Below are 22297 nucleotides of genomic sequence, written 5' to 3'. Positions count from 1 at the left end.
GGAATTATTTATCATGCCTCACTATCCGTTACCACACACAAACCACACACTCACACATCAAAAAGTATTTATTTCACTGTCCTATTCCTCCTCCTCTTCTTTCCCTCCATCTGGTGCCCTTCTGTATTTTTAACTAGCGGAGATAAAAGCTACTCTCCCACCTGTTTTCTAGTTGAGCAGGAGCTGCTTTGCACAAAAGCATTTAGAGTAACTGCACGTTTCACAAAGTCAAAATTTATAACTTTAAGACGTTTATAATGCCACCTGGAATTAAATTTAATACCAATTTAATAACCACAATAAAGAGTCCAAAAATCTGTCACGAGCAGCCTATTTCTGATTACACACAGCTGATGAATGTAGTAAAACTAAATGTAAGCATAAGGAAAATGACACTTGGAAATGAAGTGCACGGACATGATGTCCAATTGTGTATTATAAAGCAGTTGTAATTAAAAAAACCTTGCTCCCTAGATACTTTATTTCTGAAAACAAGGCCAAACAAAGCACATTGTTTAAAGCTAAACAATTCAGGAGATTCATTAATCTTATTTGACTTATTTTCCAACTCTTTTGAATAAAAATAACCAAAGATAACATAATACTGGCACTGAAATGGTGTATAAACATAAAACATTGATGCCAGTTTGGCACCTCTGGATTGGCAACCAAACTAAACCCAAAGTAAGGCATGAGAGTTCATTCTTGACCTCATAATCATTAATGATCTCACCTCAAGGTCTATTTAATAGCTGTGCTGAAGCTTTCAATTATATCACATGATCTTCTTTGGCAACTCAACTTCCCACTCACTCTATAACTATCGGATAGTAACTCATACTTGAGAAATAATCTTACACTTAAAATTATGTTGGCATTTTCATTTTTGTCTGTCAAACTTATTAAAAGGTACCTTATGGAGGATGAAAGAGTTAGACTGCTTTTAGACCAAATCCAGCAATGCAGCACTTACACACAGGGTTCTGCAGTGGTGTGAGAGTATGTCACTACATGGCCCATGTATTAATACTAACCACAAATTTACACATTGTAATGGAAAGCTCCAGAACAACCTCGAAAGCACCTTGTGGTGAGATTATTTCGTCCATGAAGCTTCAGCTATCGCACTTTTGCACACATTGAAAATATCGGTTGACGTAATTAAAACATTTGAATCAATAGTAATTTATACATAAAATTCACTCTGTGTTGCATTGAATGGACGGTCTGTCTCTAGTCTGGTTTATAGAACTTTGCGACACCTTCTACGTGATAGATTAATTTGTTAAAAAAGTTCAAACAGTTCTAGTGTTGTAGTTCTTGATGCTGTTTCGAGCTTTGTAGCTGGGATAATAAAGTCAATGCAGTTTCCCTGTCAAGCTAGGTACTAAATTACATTCATAGAAAAATAACACAAAACTGGTGACAAGCGTGGACCAGATTGACACAGCTGTATGGGTTGTTGTACTTCGACGTCAACTTAAGTGACACTAGTAAGATACCTTGCTTGACAAAATCAGTGTTACTCATTGACTATTGGCAGCCATTGGGGTAAAAAATGAAGGCAAGTAACATCTGAGAATTATATAATATCTCATACTGTAATCCAGTAACCAAGCTAATCAGACTCAAGTCTAACAGAATCATATTATTAATTAATGATGTCCTTCTGCCTGTGTCTGTGTTTGGCCTAAATGATGAAGCCTTGATAAAATGATGCTCACTTGTAGTGCCGTACTTCAACCTGGCACTAATGTGCAAAGTTGCCAAGGAGGAGTAGCTTTCATGCCAATAAAGTGCCTTTGAATTGAATTGATAGAGAGGAGAAACTGGGGGACAGACAGATGTACAATGAGGGACAAAGCGATGAAGGAGCAGACAGAGCATACAGGCAGGTAAAATAATCAGTCATCTCTCTCTCTCAGGTCATAATCTGTCCATTAGTCTCAGACGGGGAAGCATAACCACTCAATCTAGGCCGTAATGGGATGGTGCTTACATGCTTAGACAGAGCAGTGAACCTGAGCCACTGAGCGATTGCCTTCCGTACAATAAATGAGAAAGTTGGAGCTACAGTCACATGTGATCTCATTTATTCTCTGATGTTAGTGTGTAACTGATTGACAGATGTTGGTATATAGATATAGATCAATGTGCACCACTAATGCGGTAGAGAGCAACTTATACACTGATTTGATCTATTGATGAACCTCAGTCAGACAGCTTCTGTACTTTTGGGTTTTTCTTGGTGCATAACAGAATGTTATGCATCAAAGCCTTTGTTGTGCATCCTCTTTCAAAGGTCATCTTAATATTCAAGGACAGTCCTTGCATGGTCTGAGGCTGTGACTAAATGAGCTGATTTTGGCTCAAAAGGCCCGAGAGGTCGTGCGGCATGCTAACTGCTGAATAGTCGGTAATGTAAATTTACACAGGCTTTCAGTTCAGACCTTGACTAAAGTGCTGTGTTCATCTTACTATGCAAGTTACAAACTTTAGCTGATAAATATGGAAATCACTTTTCGTAACTCATACACTGAGGACCGCTGTCCTCAATTTAAAATGTACCCGTATCTGCTATAGATGCCTAATTCAGCTTTAAATGATTTGATATGTTATTCCATTAACCTTAAAGACATCAACCAGGTCTTGCCTAGGTGGTTCCACTAAAAATATTCAGCACCCAAAATCTCAATATAGGCTTACTGTACCTCAAATATTTACATAGCTCATAGCACCCCAAACTGATTACAGTATGTATACCCAAATATGCTTTCAAGGGCAGAGTACATTACTGTATATTTATAATAGTGATATTTTAGGAGACATTTATATCTGTTCAGTTAAGGCTACAGTAAGTTGTAGCACATATTTGCATTTCTATTAGGACTGAGTGTTGACTGTACATATACTGTATTTATTCTTTATCTAATGAAAGATACAGCTAGCATTCAGTGATTTGGGTACATTTGCTTGCTTTATGCCATTACTGTAAATACTATTAGGAAATGAACAGTCTGAAGAGGATAGGCAACATACACAGATATACTTGCAGCATCCAGAGGAAATGAGATTTGTTTAATGTGAAAAATGTTTCCTGATTTTAAATTAAACTTGCATTAATTGTTTGTTTGTTTTTGGCCAATCCTGAGCAGAGAAGCTGTGAACTTGGTGTGTAAGAGTGAGTTTCCTAATTACGGAGCAACATTAGCATTCATTTGGACTCGTGTTACTGGCCACCTCACCAATGCAAGTCCAATTCATTTTCCTTTTAACTTTGTTTGATCTCCATCAACTCCTGTGAGAAACATCTGCCTCTTGAGCCGCTAAATGAGACTCTGGTGCCACTAAAAGGTGATCATTTTTTATCTTATGCAAACAAATTATCTTGTGCACACAAGATATGGATCTTGTGAGAACAAGTTAATATAATTACAAGACAAAGAATAATTATAATTAGTCTCAGCTTTTGGGACTTTAAGGGCTCTGTAGGATCATTTAGCAACTGAATAGACAGATATTTCATTATATAGTAAGATATTTAATTTTTTACAAGTTATGGATCTTGTGTGAAGAAGATAATTAACTATGAATTCATTTGCATCGCTGACTTAAAGCCTTCTGTCTTCAGATACACATGGTCACCATGAAGAAAGACAGAAAGAGCTGCAGGGGATCCAGACAAAAATCAATCAATCATCAATTATTTAGTAACATTTATTACTGCAGACTTAATTTTATTATTTTTATTAATGGCTCAAGTACAACTGCAGACCTGATTAATTGTGAATTACAACCCCTTTATTAATGGCTTCTATTCATCCATAACTGCAGACTTATTAGAACATTTAAAACATTTAATCTTTTTTTAATGATTCATAATCATTAAAGTCTTGGGATGGTCAGCCTGGCTTAGCTCTAAAAATTCTGATGGTGTATTTGGTTATTTGTTAAGGGACATACACAAAGTCTAGCCAGAGTTAATGCAGTCTCAGCATTTTGCAGCCTGTTCAGAAACTCTTTGAAAAGTTTGCAGCATATGTATTTGAAAGGTGATATAAAGGAAATGTCAAATATGTTAAAAAAAGTCAGTTCATTAAGGGACTATGTTACAGTTGATTGTTACAAATAATAATTTATTTGTATTGTGTTCTAAACCGTGATTTAAATGCCAATTACAGTGTACTTTACTGGTTACAGTGGTTGTGTAATACTAAAAGATGTCAGCAGAGGGCGCATAGCGGTTAGGAGGAACCTAAAACCCTATAGAGGCAGTGCTGCAGAATAAATCTTGCAGCCGAGTGGAAAGGAAGCTAATGTTGTCTGCCTCTGTGTTGATATATATAGGTGGGTTAATATTCCCCTAAAGAGTATGCATTTGTGTAATGAATAGTTAAGAAAAAAGTAGTTATGCACTATAAAATTGTATACTTGTTCACTATACTTTTGTGAAGCAGAATAAATCCTGCAGCCGAGTGGAAAGGAAGCTAATGTTGTCTGCCTCTGTGTTGATATATACAGCGACCGCCATAGCTTCAGCGGCAGCCGGGTTTCCAACCAATCCTCCTAACTCCCATCAAGTTAGGGGGGCAACAATGACACTTATTGATTTTTTCAAAGATAATTTGCTCTCTGTGCAATGTGGATGTTACCATGTCATCTCCAAGTTTCCATTTAGACCAGTGCCATCAGTGCTCCTCTGCTAGAATGATACAAAGGTACTTGGGTAAAGTTAGAAAGAGATTGGCAGATTCGAACTTCAGCGATCAATAGCTCACAAACGAAACATTGTTAAAACATAAAAAATGTGTCTTTCCTATCGTGGTAAGGTAGACTATTGACTACAAACTCATTTTCGCCAAAACGAGTCGTCATCCAGGCTGCAGGAAATATATTGCTCTATATGCGCTGCGGGCGGAGAGGCGAGCGCTTAGGGACCGTCTACAAAGTGCAGTACCAAAGCAAAACATATTCAATATCTCCACTTTTATTCACTGTAGTCTCACGAAATTCACTCCACACACCAACGGTCACCTGATAATCACACTACCACAGTTATTTCATAAAAAATCTTTTTGAATATTTTTTGGGAATTTTATTGTGAAAAATCGTCAATAGCGTTAATATTATACAGTGTAGGATGAACAAAATCATGCTACACAACAAGGGTCACCTACTAATCATACTACAACATTTATTTTAGGAAAATTAGTTTTGATATAATTTGGGGGATTTTTTATATTCAAAAATCTTCAATATCGTCAATATTATACACTGTATACTCACCAAAATCATGCTACACAATAAGGGTCACCTGATAATCATACTACAACAGTCATTTCAGGAAAAAACATTTTTTTGCATACTTTTGGCGAATTTTATTGTGAAAAATCGTCAATAGCGTTAATATTATACACTGTAAAATCACCAAAATCATGCTACACAACAATGGTCACCTGATAATCATACTACAACAGTTATTTCAGGAAAAAAAATAAGTTTGTATATTTTTGGGGAATTTTATATTGAAAAATCTTCAATATGGTCAACATTATACAGTGTAGGATGACCAAAATCATACTACACGACAAGGGTTACCAGATAATCATACTACAACAGTCATTTCATAAAAAGGTGTTTTTGCATATTTTTGGGGAATATTATTGTGAAAAATCGTCAATAGCGTTAATATTATACAGTGTAGGATGACCAAAATCATGCTACACAACAAGGGTTACCAGATAATCATACTACAACAGTCATTTCAGGAAAAAAAAATCTTTTTGCATATTTTTGGGGAATTTTATTGTGAAAAATCGTCAATATCGTTAATATTATACAGTGTAGGATGACCAAAATCATGCTACACAACAAGGGTCACCTGATAATCATACTACAACAGTTATTTCAGAAAAATGTGTTGTTGCATATTTTTGGGGAATTTTATTGTGAAAAATCGTCAATAGCGTTAATATTATACAGTGTAGGATGATCAAAATCATGCTACACAACAAGGGTCACCTGATAATCATACTACAACATTTATTTTGGGGAAATTAGTTTAGATATAATTTTGGAGATTTTTTATATTCAAAAAACTTCAATATGGTCAATATTATACACTGTATACTCACCAAAATCATGCTACACAACAAGGGTCACCTGATAATCGTACTACAACAGTTATTTCAGAAAATGTGTTTTTGCATATTTTTGGGGAATTTTATTGTGAAAAATCGTCAATAGCGTTAATATTATACAGTGTAGGATGATCAAAATCATGCTACACAACAAGGGTCACCTGATAATCATACTACAACATTTATTTTGGGGAAATTAGTTTTGATATAATTTGAGATTTTTTATATTAAAAAATCGTCAATTTTGTTAATATTATACAGTGTAGGATGACCAAAATCATGCTACACAACAAGGGTCACCTGATAATCATACTACAACAGTTATTTCAGGAGAAAAAAAAAGTTTGCATATTTTTGGGGAATTTTATTTTGAAAAATCGTCAATAGCGTTAATATTATACAGTGTAGGATGACCAAAATCATGCTACACAACAAGGGTCACCTGATAATCATACTACAACAGTTATTTCAGGAGAAAAAAAAAGTTTGCATATTTTTGGGGAATTTTATTTTGAAAAATCGTCAATAGCGTTAATATTATACAGTGTAGGATGACCAAAATCATGCTACACAACAAGGGTCACCTGATAATCATACTACAACAGTCATTTCAGAAAAAAAAATCTTTTTGCATATTTTTGGGGAATTTTATTGTGAAAAATCGTCAATAGCGTTAATATTATACACTGTATACTCACCAAAATCATGCTACACAACAAGGGTCACCTGATAATCATACTACAAGACTTATTTAAGGGGGAAAAAAAATTGCATATTTTTGGGGAATTTTATTGTGAAAAATCATCAATAGCGTTAATATTACACACTGTATACTCACCAAAATCATGCTACATTTGCACAACTGAAACATCTGTACATAGTTTTTCATTATTTGATAGGTGATGGCAATCTAACTATTTATTAAGCTTTTCAAAGGACTCTGACTCAGGTGTGAGCTCCTTTTACAGTATTGACAGTATTGTCTGAAACAATAAACTTTTTTTTTCTTTCAGAACTGGTTATATATTTGAGCGATTTAAATATTTGCAACATGGGCATTGGTGTTCTCCTTAGGTCCACTATATTTTCTTATTGGTGGATAACATTTGACTTTGAATATAAAAAAATAGCTTGAGGAAAAATTCCATATGTGGGGGGGGGGGGGGGGGGGTTAGACGGCTTGTGTGCACAATATCCACTTACTTTGAGTTTGGGAGAGCTGGTCTACGGGCCCCTCTCTGGATTGCTGCGACTGTCTTTGCTACCCGGGCTGGTGAAAGCGTGGCGGCTCGTGACACCGGTTTGCCGGTCACACAAGAGATGTCTGGTATGCTCCGGCGGGGCCGGTACCAGCCCCACAGCCAAGACCACCTCAATTAGGTTCTGCTGCTTCCAGTGATCTACGGGTCCTTTTGGAGGCCAGCCAACGTGTGTGCTCGCTCGGAGGGGCAGTGCCGCAGAGATGAGGCTCGTCTCCAGCAGCACTTAGAGTACCTAGGCCTGCACCTCAACAGGAAGAAGAGCAGGCTCCAGCAATCACAGTCCACAGAGTTCCTAGGCATGTGTTTGGATGCCAGGGCAGGGACTCTTTACTTGACTCCTGTGAGACAGGCCGCCCTCAGGGCTTGCTTGTCCCAGTTCCGGCTTGGGGCCAGGGTGACCTGGAGGCTATGTCTCCGCCTCTTGGGGTTAATGGCAGCCACAGTGCATGTCATACCCCTGGCTCTTCTGAACATGCGCCCAGTGCAGCGCTGCCTCCTGGGCATTGGTGTTCTCCTTAGGTCTACTATATTTTCTTATTAGTGGATAACATTTGACTTTGAATATAAAAAAAAATAGCTTGAGGAAAAATTATTAATATATATTCTAACATTTGTTCTATATCGTGTCAAGACTATCTCTCCATTCTACATATTCCATATGTGGGGGGGGGGGGGGGGGGGGTGTTTAGACGGCTTGTGTGCACATGTCTCCGCCTCTTGGGGTTAATGGCAGCCACAGTGCATGTCATACCCCTGGCTCTTCTGAACATGCGCCCAGTGCAGCGCTGCCTCCTGGGCATTGGATTTTGCCCACAGAGGAATCAGCAGGCCAGCGTATTGGTGATGCGCAGACTGTGTGTGGCTCTCCGTTGGTGGCGGCGGCCGACCAACTTGGCACGTGGGACGGTACTGGGGCTTGTGTTGCGTCGCCAGGTGGTGTCATCAGATGCATCCCTGGTAGGCTGGGGGGCTGTCCACGAAGGCAAGGGCATCAGCGGCCTTTGGCACGGACCCTAGGTAGCGCAGCACATAAATGTTTTGGAGCTGCAGGCTATCCATCTGGCTATTCTGCACTTCCTACCAGAGCTACAGGACCGCCATGTGCTGGTGAGAACAGACAGTACAGTAGCTGCGGCATATATCAACAGGCAAGGGGGCCTAGGTTCCCCTCCTGCACCCTCCTGTTCCTCCTCCTGCACCAACTCCTACAGAGAGTCCAGCTTCATCCTGGTGTCCCCCAAATGGCCCCAGATGATTTGGTTTGCCGAGATTCCGCCCCTTCTTCAGGGACAACCGTGGGAGCTACCCATTCGCCGGGACCTCATGTCCCAGGCCAAGGGAACTCTTTTTCATCCTTTTCCCCAGGGCCTCAGGCTTTGGGCCTGGTCCCTGAGAGGGCCGAATTTCTAGCCTTGGGATTCCCCCAGTCTGTAGTGGGTACTTTGCAGGGGGCCCGGGCTCCCTCGACCAGGGTTGCTTATTCCTATCGTTGGGGGGTGTTTCAATCATGGTGTGCCTCACGACACGTGGATCCCCTCTCCTGTATGGCCCCTGGTATCCTTCAGTTCCTTCAGGAGCTGTTAGAGGCAGGCAAGTCTCCCTCGACGTTGAGGGGGACGGTGGCAGCCATAAAGGCGGCCCATGTTGGGCCTCGTAAACTGGCACAGGGTTGTTGTGACCTTATTGCTCAGTTCTTTAGGGGGGCTTGTAGGGTTGCTCCCTCTCCCAGGAGGCCGGGTGTACCCCCATGGGTTTGTCAGCCTTGCGGCATGGGCCGTTCGAGCCTCTGGAAACAGTTGAGCTGAAATGGCTTTCGCTCAAGACTACATTCTTGTTGGCTATTGTGTCAACAAAAAGGGTGGGTGAGCTACATGCCTTTTCCGTGCATGAAGAGTGCTGCCGCTTTTTGCCTGGGAATGCTGGAGTGCGACTGCGTCCTAATCCTGCATTCCATCCTAAGGTCTGGTCTGAGTCCCACACCAACCAATCTCTTGAGCTGCGCCCTTTCCGCCCTCCTCAGGATGGGGTATACAGTGTATAATATTAACGCTATTGACGATTTTTCACAATAAATTTCCCCAAAAATATGCAATTTTTTTTTCTCCTGAAATAACTGTTGTAGTATGATTATCAGGTGACCCTTGTTGTGTAGCATGATTTTGGTCATCCTACACTGTATAATATTAACGCTATTGACGATTTTTCACAATAATATTCCCCAAAAATATGCAAAAACACCTTTTTATGAAATAACTGTTGTAGTATGATTATCAGGTGACCCTTGTTGTGTAGCATGATTTTGGTGAGTATACAGTGTATAATATTGACGATATTGAATATTTATGAATATAAAAAATCCCCAAAATTATATCAAAACTATTTTTCCCAAAATAAATGTTGTAGTATGATTACCAGGTGACCCTTGTTGTGTAGCATGATTTTGGTCATCTTACACTGTATAATATTAACGCTATTGATGATTTTTCACAATAAAATTCCCCAAAAATATGCAAAAATATTTTTTTTCTGAAATAACTGTTGTAGTATGATTATCAGGTGACCCTTGTTGTGTGGAGTGAATATAGTGAAGACTACTGTATTTAATATTGATGCTATTGAAGGGAAATCAATGGAACGACAGCACATGACAGTGATGATATTGAAGTATTATACACAAGCACATTTTGTAACAATAACTGTTGTAATGTGATTATCAGGTGACCATGGTGTGTGGAGTGAATTTGGTGAGACTACAGTGAATAAAAGTGGAGATATTGAATATTTTTCACTTTGGTACTGCACTTTGTAGACGGTCCCTAAGCGCTCGCCTCTCCGCCCACCTCCACTCTGCTTCTACAATAATTAAATGACCAAAGCCAACTGACATGAAGTGAAAATGATGGTTTGGTGGCCCTGGGACAGTTACCTACTTTGCTCAGCTGGTGATGCAGCCCTGGTTGTTGTGATCTGAGTTGGTTTAGGGTCTGAGTGGGTGAGTGTCAAAAAGTCATGAAGTTACCTGCTGTGCTTCACAGTTAGTTCTGGACAGTGAAGGTAATGTATTAACAACATGGTAGATGCTTTTGCCTCTGAAATCTGTATATATTACTGCATTATATGCATGCATTTGTATATTGTATTTATATATTCACTTTTGGCCTGGGCAGTGTGAGCTATTTCTAAACATTACTTATCATACAGATAGAATAGATAGAATTCTATTAAGAGTTACAGATTATGTTTTCTACACCAACACTAGTTTGCATAGACCAGAATGCAATTCAATGAATGCTGAATGGTAGCCGAGGGACAGAGAACAGCAAGAGAGAAAGGGAGAGGGCAAGAAAATGAAAGAAAAAATAAATAAATAATTATAACAAAAGGACAATAGAGGAGATGAGAGGCATTCAGGGCTTGTTGTGAAGGTCCAAGGTTACAAAAAAAGGAGGACAGATGCTCAACACTTGATTTGAATTTTACAAATGCAGGAATGAAGGTCACTGTGCTGCAGAATCATGAGGCATGAGGGGAGAGATTGATATGTTCAGCTAAACACATGAAACAACACTAACTCATTATTGTGTGTGTGTGTGTGTGTGTGTGTTTGTGTGTGCGTGCGTGTCTAAAAACTTTTTATAAAAGTATTTTTTGCACATCGGAATATCTGACAGTTACATGTGTGTATACTGTTATGAGTGTTTGTTGGAGTGTGTATAGGGCCTGATGCACTGGCTGACTGGCTGGACAGTGGAGATGAATTATGCCCCTGCAACAACAGCCACTGAACACACACACGCACGCACGCACATGCACACACACTGCCCTGTGCATACTGCAGTGTTCTGTGGAGAATTCCATATTTCCGTTGCTTGCTGCATAGTGCAAAGCCCTGCAAAATCTCACTAAATAACACAGACACACACAGACACACACAGACACACAGACACACACACACACACACAGGTGGCGTCCAGGAATGATGGCTTACTGTGAGGTGATTTTTGTAGGCACACTTAGTATTGCAACTTCTGTTAGAATTGTAAGGAAAATAAAACTTTTTTTCCCCCAAAAACAATTATTGGAAAAACAGAGGTTGTAAAATGGTAAATATGTTTGAACCAACTTTGAATACACCAACCAACAAATCCTGAATTTTACACCTAATCATTCCAGTCAAATGAACTGACTTGATTTCAACGTTGGCTGTCATAAATGCTGGTGTGAGGCTGTTGAGGCCACATACCAACCCTATCTACTGCAACAACCACTGACTGCACCCACACCAGCAGCACTGTAACACTGTACATCATCATCACTATTATTACTACATTATATCATCATCAGTGTTACCTTTGAGCTTGTTTTGTACATCCAGGGCGATGTCCAGTGGGTAGAATGGCAGCACAGGATCATTGACCAGGCGGAGAATGGCTTCTGCTGTCATCTGTGCAAACACAAAAGAGCCAAAAGAGGTTTGAATGAAGTTATTTTCCTTTTTCCACTGCCACATTCATGTGTATCATTTCAATGTAAGCAGAGAACAGAAAGTTGTAGTAGGTAACAAAGTTGATGAAGTTTGTCCAATTTTGCTTGTAACCCATCTTGAAGCTAAAATGACCCTAAACAACTGTGTGAAATAAATAATTCCATGTTACTGGTGGCTCTTGGGAGCTGGAAAATTGAGTCTCAGGAATCTCATTTTCATATTGTGCTAGTATTTCCCCTTTGGGCCAGACTGTGACAATGAGACATGTGTCTCTGTAAGATTTTGACATTTAAGTTTAAGAAAAAACCAAGCCATCAACCTGTCACCAGAGTTACAGCCCTGTAGATCTCTAAATCCAAAGGTTCATTCTCAGCCTGAGAAATAAAAGTTTGATAAAAGATTTGGACTTTTTAGTTTTTTGTTGGTAACTAAGATCAAGGCAGCTGAGCAAACAAGTTAAAAGATAACATTGTTTAACTGCCTGATGAATTGAAACTTTCATTTTTCTACTTTGAAACCTTATTTTGCTCAATTGCATTTGTTTTGTATTATTGTACTGCTGCATGTTTTTGTGATTCTCTTGGATTTACCTCCCCTTACACTTTTCTTGCTTTTAATTCATCTTTTTTCTGTTTTGATTTTATACATTTTGCACACCAGTTTTGTAAATATATTGTCCTGTGCCTTGGCACAATTTTATATTTTCTTCCTACATTTTTATTTGATGTTTGCTTGTAGTGTGTAGTGTAAGTTTCAATTCAGTTTCACCATTGGACAGACTCCTGATGAATGTCAGCTGTTCAGGAGCAGGTGCACGTTTGTGATATTTCATCAGCACAATCACCACCCCTAAAATAACCATGCAAAGTGTTCCCATAGAGTAAAAAAGCAGAATTTCACACCACAGACATTTAATTCCTGCAAAACATAAGAAATTTAGTGGACCTGAAACAATTATGAAATATCAATAGCAGAACAGTTAACAGTGTGTTATCAGAGCAGCGCTGTACTGTGACAATAATAAAGAGGAATATACAGTCTGACATGAAGTAAGTCAAAAAAAAAAAAAAAAAAACCCTCTTGCTCCATAACTCATATAGGAGGCAGTCACAGTTGCAGAGATTTGATGGGAGAATATTAGAGTGTACAGCAGGTGATGTTACACTGTCTGATGATACTGAACAGACTCGGCAGGAAGATGCTGAGGCAGCAGTTTCCAACAACTACAGCAAATAAAACTCCTCGAATCTAAACATGATGATGAGAACATTACTTTTTAAAAAGTTTGTCTTTGTTATGAATCTTATTCTAGGTCATTTCTGTATCATATTTAAACTCCAAAATTTGTTGATATGAAGTTATGATTTCCCAGTTGAGAAAGACTGACTATTTGTTCACAGCAGATCTGGACCTGAAACATTCTGTTTGTACCCAAGAGGAAATTATAAATGCAAGAACTGATTAATGCAGAACATTCTCTCAAATTACTCGTGCGAGCCATTTAAGAACAAATGTGTGTTTGTTGCCTGAGGCTCAGTCAGTCAGTAGTCATTAATATAACAGTGGCAGTGCTGTATAGATGAGCATACAAACATGGCATCTATTGTTACTCATTGTTTATCTCAATCATCTTCTTTCATTGCTCATCTTTGCAGGTTTGTTTGTTTGTTCTCATGTATTGTTGTGCAAATATCAAAGCTGTACAGTCTGAGCACACTTTAAATTGCTACTCAGCTTTTTTTTTCTTCTTGTTCTTCAATTCTCCTTCAAAAGATGTAACCCATATTCAGCAGCAATATGAATTCATGACAGCAATTTTGAAAATAAATGTTTACCACAAAAACAAGGACAAAAGACACTGTGTCCAGTTCTACGCCTGCAGTCACTGAATTGCTGCATCTTACTAAATACCAATCAGTCAAATCATGGTGTGTCTTGTCCTTATTGTCAGATTTCATTTTGTAGCGTGTACCTTTGTGGTCCAGATAGTAAATTGGAAATCTGAGACTCCATACATCTTTTTTTCCATACTGATTAGACAAAAGCTGTCATGTGAGGGGAAAAAGAAGGAATCGGGACACCTTTAGCTGCAGTGTGAGCAAACATTTATGGAGATCCCTGCTTGTTCTGGCAACCCATACTGAGAAACACAAATCACTGTGAGTGTGTGTCTGGCTCTGCTCTCTAACTGTAGTATCTGAACTATCATTCAGCCACACCTCTCTGCAGGTAGAGGACTCAGCCACGGATTTGTATTGGAGTAGAACATCAGTGCAGTTCACTGTGCTAACAAGCACTCTGTACAAAACCACATCTGGGATTATTGACGTATCGATCCTGTCATCCCACACCTAGACTCTATCATTTTCACAGGAAATATACCTCTTGTTGCATTATTTTCCCACTTTTTCTTCATCCTCTTTTCTATCTGCCTTGTTGTGGGCTGCACTTGTTGCTATGGTTACAGAGTCACAAGCATGAGCCGGTGTTTTATGGCTGCTTTAAGTGCATTTCTTTGGTCAGAACTGACTTGGAAAAACTGTTTTTCAGAGATGATTTATTCTTTATAACTGTGGTTCAGCTGAGAAGGTTTGCACAACTTCAGCACAAAAATGGATTCAGTTTGAACAGTTTTAAACATCATGAACTGTCACCTGAAAACTCAAGCTTGGTTTGTTGAACGGGACAATAATACATCCTTTTGAATACTGGAAACATACCATGTAATTAATTATTAATTGAAATACTTAGAGTTTTAGTGTTACAAGCAAATAGTGACTTATAAGATATATACACACATTTTCCCAGGATTGGGTATTTAAAAAGCTTCCCCACTGTACTGTACTGGTATGCTGATTGTTAAAAATATATTCATTTTATATTGTTAGTATAGTTACAATAGTGTATCCAGGAAATGAGGAGAATAAAAATGTTTAGTTAGATTTTAAACTTGCACAAAAAACATTATTAATGCCTTTTATGGATAAAATAAGGCATACTGAATTATTTTTTCTATAAAAGGTGCTATATACAATAACTTTAAAAAACAAACAAACAAACAACCCCCCTGCAAAAAAAAAAAGAAAGAAAAAAAAGTAGTGCCTTCTGCTCCATGCCTCATGAACAGAGGAGAAAGTAAAGGTCAGAATACAATGCAGCTATCTGTGTGTTCTAGCTGACCTGCTTCATTTCTGGCCAACGAGCCTCAAGTCTGTCTCCAGTTGAGCAGACTCTTATGATAACACACACACACACACACACACACACACACACACACACACACACACACACACACACACACACACACACACACACACACACACACACACACACACACACACACACACACACACACACACACCAGGCCCTCACAGGTTGAATGTGATGGAGGTCAGCCTGGCGGAGACTAGACTGAGAGTGGAGGGAGGCAGACTGCCAGCAACCACACTACAGGGGAAAGAGCCACAGCACTCACTCACACCTCTTACGTTCAGAGAAGATAGTTGCAGCTTGTAAACATCGATATATCATTTTCAGATAAATGTGAAATACCTTGGTGTAATTGCTGTGAAAAATGAAGCCAGGTGGAGATGACAGAAGGCTGCAACCTCAAAGCAGTACTACAAGATTATTGTTCTATCTGCTTTTGCCTGCTCCCACTCGAATGTCATAACAACGCCCTCTAAAAGCTTAAGTAACTCTGTTATTTGGCCATAAATCAATGTCTTTTTGTAATGTCAAATGTATTCAGCACTGAAGAGGGCACTACATGTAAAATACAGTGCAGCGGCAGATGGATTATTCTAGTTGTTACCTTTACCATTGAGTGTTTGTTATTTCTTATTTTTTTCTGTTAGAGAGAGATCTGAATGATATTTGCTGAAATGTTAGGCTGCGGGCCAAAGAACTGGTAATTAAATTCAGGATCTGAAAATGCCAATATGTCCCCCTTTATATTTTGGCTAATAGCTGCTGAATCATGACAAGTGTTTTCCATGCATGTATTGGGAGCTAAATGGCCACTTAGCAAATGTGTCCTGGTGGTCACTTGCGGTACTGCATTTAAAAAAATCCAAATACAGTAGACGGCCATTATACAAGATATGTCTGTCAAACTATTGGCAGGACACTTCCAACTGCAAAGAAGTTCAATCCCAATGTCAAGTCCAAGAACCAATCAGGAACATGGCAGGGCTAATGGGAGAAACACTGACACATTTGAAATGGGCCGCACAATGTGGAAGCAAAGCTGGAAGCTAGAAAACATTTCTGGCATATGCACACAACTGTGGATGTATTAAAAAGAACTGGATATCAACTTAAAGATGGTCACCCGTTCATTCCTATGAAAGTTACTCAGTGGTGCATAAAGCCAAAAAAACCTAGCTTCCATCTGTAAAGAAATGACCTAGATGTTTGGTCCATAAAACATGTGCACTAGATACTTTGTCTAACTTCTGGTAGTCTCTCAACTCACTTGAATGGGTAATCAAATAATTTGACCATGCAGCCCTTCTCGACTTTCCAAACATTATTAGACTGAATTGATCACATTCCAATAATAAAACAATTCATTGTTTTTGATGCTCAAAAAAGTGTATTTACCATTTTACAGCCACTGCTTCCAGTGATATATATATGTTTGAGCCAGTGTGCAACATGTAACCGACCTGAAACTTATAGATCTTTGTTTCCTCTTTAGAAAACAAATATATGAATCTATAGTTTGAAATGGCTGGATCTATCAAACACTTTTATTCTAAGTGTTTTACAATTTACCACACATTAACTCACACCAAGCTACCATGCAAGGTGCTGCCTGACCATCTGAAGCCATTTGGAGTTCAATGTCTTGCCCAAAGACACCTGAAATGTGGACAAGAGGAGATGGGAATCGAACCACCAACCCTGTGATCTGTGCACCTGCTCTTTCTCCTGACCCACAGCAGTCCCATATGTTGAAGACTGCATCTACTCCAATCACTGGACTTACTACTAAATATGAGTTTCAAAGCTTGAACCTGTCGGGTTTAAGACATATAAAGATGTGCCAAAAGTGGAAATCAGATAAACTGCAGGCTGATTCCACTTGCACATTTCTCTGCTTATGTGATACTTAATCTCCCTAAGCAGCTGTCCCTACATAACATTGCTTTGCTAGTATTTTGAAAATGGCCTACAGTGTACAGATCTGTTGTGCACCTCTGCGCTGTTGTCACTGCCACTGAAATCAATCTGGCAGGGGGAAAGATTAGAGCATTGATTTGAAGCCGGTGAGTAATACTACTGCAGAAAGCATACATCAAAAGCCTGTAATGTGGTGGGACAGAAAAGGCCGTTGATTTCTTATTTATGGCCTTATTTCTGGATCATCTCTTTCCAAGGCAGAGGCGAGAGAAAGAGAGAGAGACAAAAGCGAGAAAGAGAGAGCTAGGGAGAGAAGGAGAGGGAGAGATGATGATGGAGGAAGAAAAAGAGGCTGTGACATAACAGCAAGTTAAAGACAATGCAAACTAGAGAAAGATGACATTTGGAATGTCATCCCTGTCAGTTTATTCTATTTTTTATTTGATCTTTTTCTCATGATTTATCTTATTTTTATTTATTGTGCACAGTATTTAGTTTTGACTAACACATGTCTTCCTCTAACCTGTGTTTCCATTGCATTGAACTTGTTGATGGCAAAATAATTTCCTTCAGAATGAATAAAGTTATTTCTTATCTTAGAACTAACTAGCCTCAGCATCTCTTGCATCATCTCTCTCTCTCTCTCTCGTTTCCTCTTTCTTCTCCTCCTCTTTTATCATGACCTTCCCTCCCCTCCTCCTCTCCTGACCTTTTACATATTAATAAAATCTGAACTAAGTAACATCTCCGGGATGAAACAGAATTCAGTCTTGCGAAAAGGCTCTGACGTAACAACAACAAAAACTTTATTATGTTTTATATATTTAGTATGGATATATTCATCTGGCCAAGACAGCTTTCTGACTGGTCCTGGTCCAACCTCAAGACCGAGAATGACCCCCAAGCAGTACCATTGTGTTGGTCAAAATAAATGGTCTTTTATTAATATATATTTGAGTTATTTTGGTATTTATTGCACACTCTACAACAGTTCTATATTAATACAAGAGATCAATTACTTAGTAGATACAGTAAAAGGCTTTCAGCATGCTCAAGCAAGGAGACAATTATCATTCCATGCAGGTCACAGCGAGTCTACAGTTCAAGCAAGCTCAATTTAAACTACTTTTCTCTGTTTTTCCCCATTAGGGAATCTTGAAATGGCTGCAATTTATAGGCTAGTGCCAAGTGAACTCAATTTTCATTTATTTAGCTTAGTATCCCAAATTTGCCTCAGGGTACTTTACAATCTGTGCAGAATCCATCCTAAGACCCTTAATAAGAAACCCTTCAACTGGGAAAAAAATGAAACCTCAGGAAGATCAACAGGAGTGACCGAGCCTTTGTATTTCGAGTGATATACAATGTAAAGGATCCAATGGTTTTATTCAATCTGCAAAAGATTGTTTAAACCTCCGATAGGAGAAGAGTTCCTACATTTCTGTCTTTCCTACCTTGAGATATTGTGAAGGACTGAAAATAACTGTTATGGTACATTAAGGTAATGCTATTATGAGTACAAAAAAATCTGATATAGGATGAACTTTAAGAGAGAATGAAGTTGACTAAGAAGAGCTTTATTTTCTTTAACAACACACCAATGAAAAACATAAATCCATCTAATATTAGACCTAAGCCTGAAATCCTGATTTGAGTGTTTTTCTCTGCTCTCTAGCAAAATAAACAGGATACACATGTGAAATGTCACTTTAACATTTGCTAGAGAGGAACATGTTCTTACATACATTTTTAATATGTTGACATTATAAACAAATCAGCCACTCAGTTGACCTTTGCCCAAATGATCTTTGTATTTCAATATGTGCTGCTGGTGCCAGTTCCTCCCTGTCCTCCTTGAACTTTTTTTCTCTGTGCTCATTATTACTGAGAACACTCTCAAGCATTACACAACAAGGTCTCTCTTATAGAAAATTGGCTTATTAAAGAAGAATTGCTAAGATTATGGATAGAAAAAAACAATGAAAGAACAGATGCACGGTGAGCACCAAATATCTACTCTTTATCTGTTGTTCTATCCACCAACACCAGATATAAACCACTTACTTCTCCAATGGAAGTGGTTAATGAAAACCTACACTACTCCTTTCAAACTACACGAGTTCAATCCTAACATTTTAGATCTGTGATATAATGTTTCATGTTTCCTACAATGTTAATAATTAATCTTTTTGTTTCATTTTCTTATAGGTTGTGTTTTGTGTTTGACATGCATGTTTAAACAAACAAAAATAAATATGTTTTTGCTTTGGTCTGAATCAAGAATGACTGTGTATTTCAATGTATTTTTAGATGTGTTTACTTCAAGCGAGGACTATACACATATATTTAATAGGTCATCTTAGCTGCAGTGGCACAGCTGGTGTAATCTGTATCAGCAGGTAGCGGTTGCCATCACAGCTGTCACTGAAAGTATCGAGCACACGGTCATTTATTACCTATCGCTTGTTAAACATATCTAGTACTCGTTAAAGTATCTAGCAATTGTTGACGAAACATGGATAGCAAGAGAAAACCTGCGGATGGTAGTGCAGGCAAAGCGTGCCCAAAAATGTTTTGCTTAGATTACGAAATGTATTAAAGCAGTCTGCAGGTGATGATGAGGATGGTGGCGAAGAGGCAGAAACATCTCCTAAAGTTCTGCTAAAGTTCCCTAAAGTGTGTAAAAAATGGTTAACTTCAACTGTAAATGGGTAAAAGAAACATGCAAATGTGGGAATTTTCTTATAGACTACTCATCAATTCTTTTTTTACATTAGTCTTTCTACATTCTTCTATTCATGATCAAACTTTGCTTATACAATCAGTACAGACACACTTGCAACACTGTTCTCATTTAACTTGGTGTGGGAACATTCTCCTTGATAGATTTTATTGCTTTCTCTAGAACCTTTCTGACCAAAAAGACCCAGGAACTGAAAGTCTTTTTTTCTGCTTTCAACCCATCTGAAGAACGATGGAAGATCAGGTAAATTAGCCCGGTAATGAAATCAGCAAAGTCAACGTGTGATCCTTATATTGAACTGAAACAGGAGTTTTAGATTGGGAAAGTTTGTATTGCATGAAAACATAAATTACAGACATGCTTTTAAACTTAAAGGTTAGCGACACTAGAATCCCCAAGCTCACTAGAAGATGTAAACGGTTTGGACAGGAACCAGAAGGTCTGCAGTCTTTGTAATGATAAATGGACTGCATTTATATAGAGCCTTTATAATCCTCTGAACATTCAAAGCACTTTTACACTACAAGCCACATCCACCCATTCACACACACGCATTCATACACTGATGGTATTCACACACTGCCATCGGGAGCAATTTAGGGTCCTGAGCCAAAGCCACCACTACGATGACATTCTTGGAGATGAGTATCACATGAAGTTTGAACGTAAGAGTGAAAGCATCATAATAATAGGGTAAAGTATTCACCGAAGTACGATATCAACCATTTTTAAATTCATGTTGTCACTGCAGTCAGATACAGTAAGATTTCTGCTTGGTAAGATAAATGTTGCATATCAACATTTTGACAACATGTTTGTTTGTATTTGAATTGAAACTGGAAAAAGGAGCTACGCTAACGAGGAGAGAAGACAACTGAAAATGCCAGAAACGTGAAGTTTCCGAATTCCATAAAGGGTTCATGTGGTGGTAAAGACTGTCTGTTCACTTTTCTCTACTTTGGACTTGAGTCTTTGGAGCCACATTTACATCATTTTTGCATATTCAAGAGGTGACAAAATGAAAGAAAATAGGAAAATGTGTATGTGTATTTAATAGTGTATGTATGAATGTAAGATGCAACAAAGGCTCCAAGACAGGCATGCAGGCAGTCACTTCCTCCCATGTGTAAATAATACCATAGATATGATCTTCAGTGTCCAGAGATATTCACAGGATGTAGCATTTTTAATAATCACCACACAAATGGAGAATTCTGACAGCGCCTGTGGTTGGAAGACTTACAATACAACTGAAATCAAACATGTAAAAACTAGAATAGAGGACATGTGGAGCTGTTGGTGCTTCAAACAGCAGAGGGCTCTGCTGTGACATGCTTGCAAACTCTCTCTGAGGGAAGCTACAGTGTATTCTTAGTGACGCACAACTGACACAGCCTCTCAGCCAACTCCTGTACTATCCAGATTGGTAGCATCATGCAGTGTCGGTCTACATAAATACATGCATGTAGACATCCAGAGTGGCAGCATTACCTTCAGAGCGGTGCAGCACTTACGCACTCATCTACACACATGCCCACGGGCACATGTACGCAGATGAAGCAGGCAAAGAAAATGAAATGATAACGGTCGGATGGATGGATGGAAGAGGCAGAGCAGGTGACAGAGATCATTTTCTCTTTCTCTCTCAGTGAAGTGGTAATTCTGTCCGAGATGGCGATCTCATTCGCTTGCTTGCCTGTTTTCCCCGGAGGCCAACAAAGACTCTCAGAGATTCTCCTCTGATTCAGGACGCCCAGTTCTCTGGGCCAAAATAGGCCTCATGAATAAACCATAAACTATGTAGTTAAGTTATGTAACGACAGCACATGAATAGATGCAGCATGGCTAAAGTACAGTAGGAGCGGGAGGGGTGGTGCTCAGTTTCGTTTTTTTGTGTTCTGGTGCATAAACAAACATTACGGTACACATGCAGAACTTCTTAAGTGATAAAAGTGGTACTCTAAAATATTTCCAAAGAAGTAAATGCTCCTATGATCTTACTGACCGAGCATTACCTGAGGCCATATTACATTTTAAACAAACAGTGTTTGACAAGGCATGTCTTCACTGGAAGAAATCTTCTAGTGTTCCTTTGCACCAGAAGAGGTACATTCTGCAGTTTGTGCAAATGTGTGCAACACCTGAGCAGCTACCAGAGGTGAACTCACATCAACTCAAACTCTGAAGTCAACGCATCAATGAATGTTGGAGACAATGCTGCACTGAGCTCATGAGCTGATTATATTAAAGCTGTCCTGCAAACAGGCTGTTGGATGGGGTGGCAGTCTATAACCCTTTGACATGTATCCCATAACATTAACATGTCTCATGTCTGAGTAAGCACAGAATGAGAATAAGATCTGTGTCACTTTAAAAAACATTACAAGTCTGACAGAAGTTTTGAAAAATCCTCGGGACAGGCACCGTAATTATATTTTACATTTTCATTCAGCAACTTAATGTCCTGTCATTTAGTGCTTGTACATGCCCGACTTCACAAAACTGGCAGCAAAAGAAGAAAACGGAGAGCGGGTACGAG

General features: G+C 38.8%; 1 protein-coding gene across 1 annotated transcript in view; it reads right to left on the bottom strand.

Annotated features, from left to right (window-relative positions):
* The window catches only part of LOC133984718 (inactive N-acetylated-alpha-linked acidic dipeptidase-like protein 2), a 354227-nt gene that overhangs the window by 38956 nt on the left and 292974 nt on the right, over positions 1-22297 (bottom strand). The window contains exon 14 of the mRNA XM_062424175.1: positions 11753-11846. Coding sequence (XP_062280159.1) covers positions 11753-11846 — 94 coding nt within the window. The remainder of the gene's footprint in view (positions 1-11752; positions 11847-22297) is intronic.

Source organism: Scomber scombrus, chromosome 8 (assembly GCF_963691925.1).
Source record: "Scomber scombrus chromosome 8, fScoSco1.1, whole genome shotgun sequence".
Taxonomy (NCBI): domain Eukaryota; kingdom Metazoa; phylum Chordata; class Actinopteri; order Scombriformes; family Scombridae; genus Scomber; species Scomber scombrus.
This window is presented reverse-complemented; position numbering and strand designations above follow the sequence as displayed.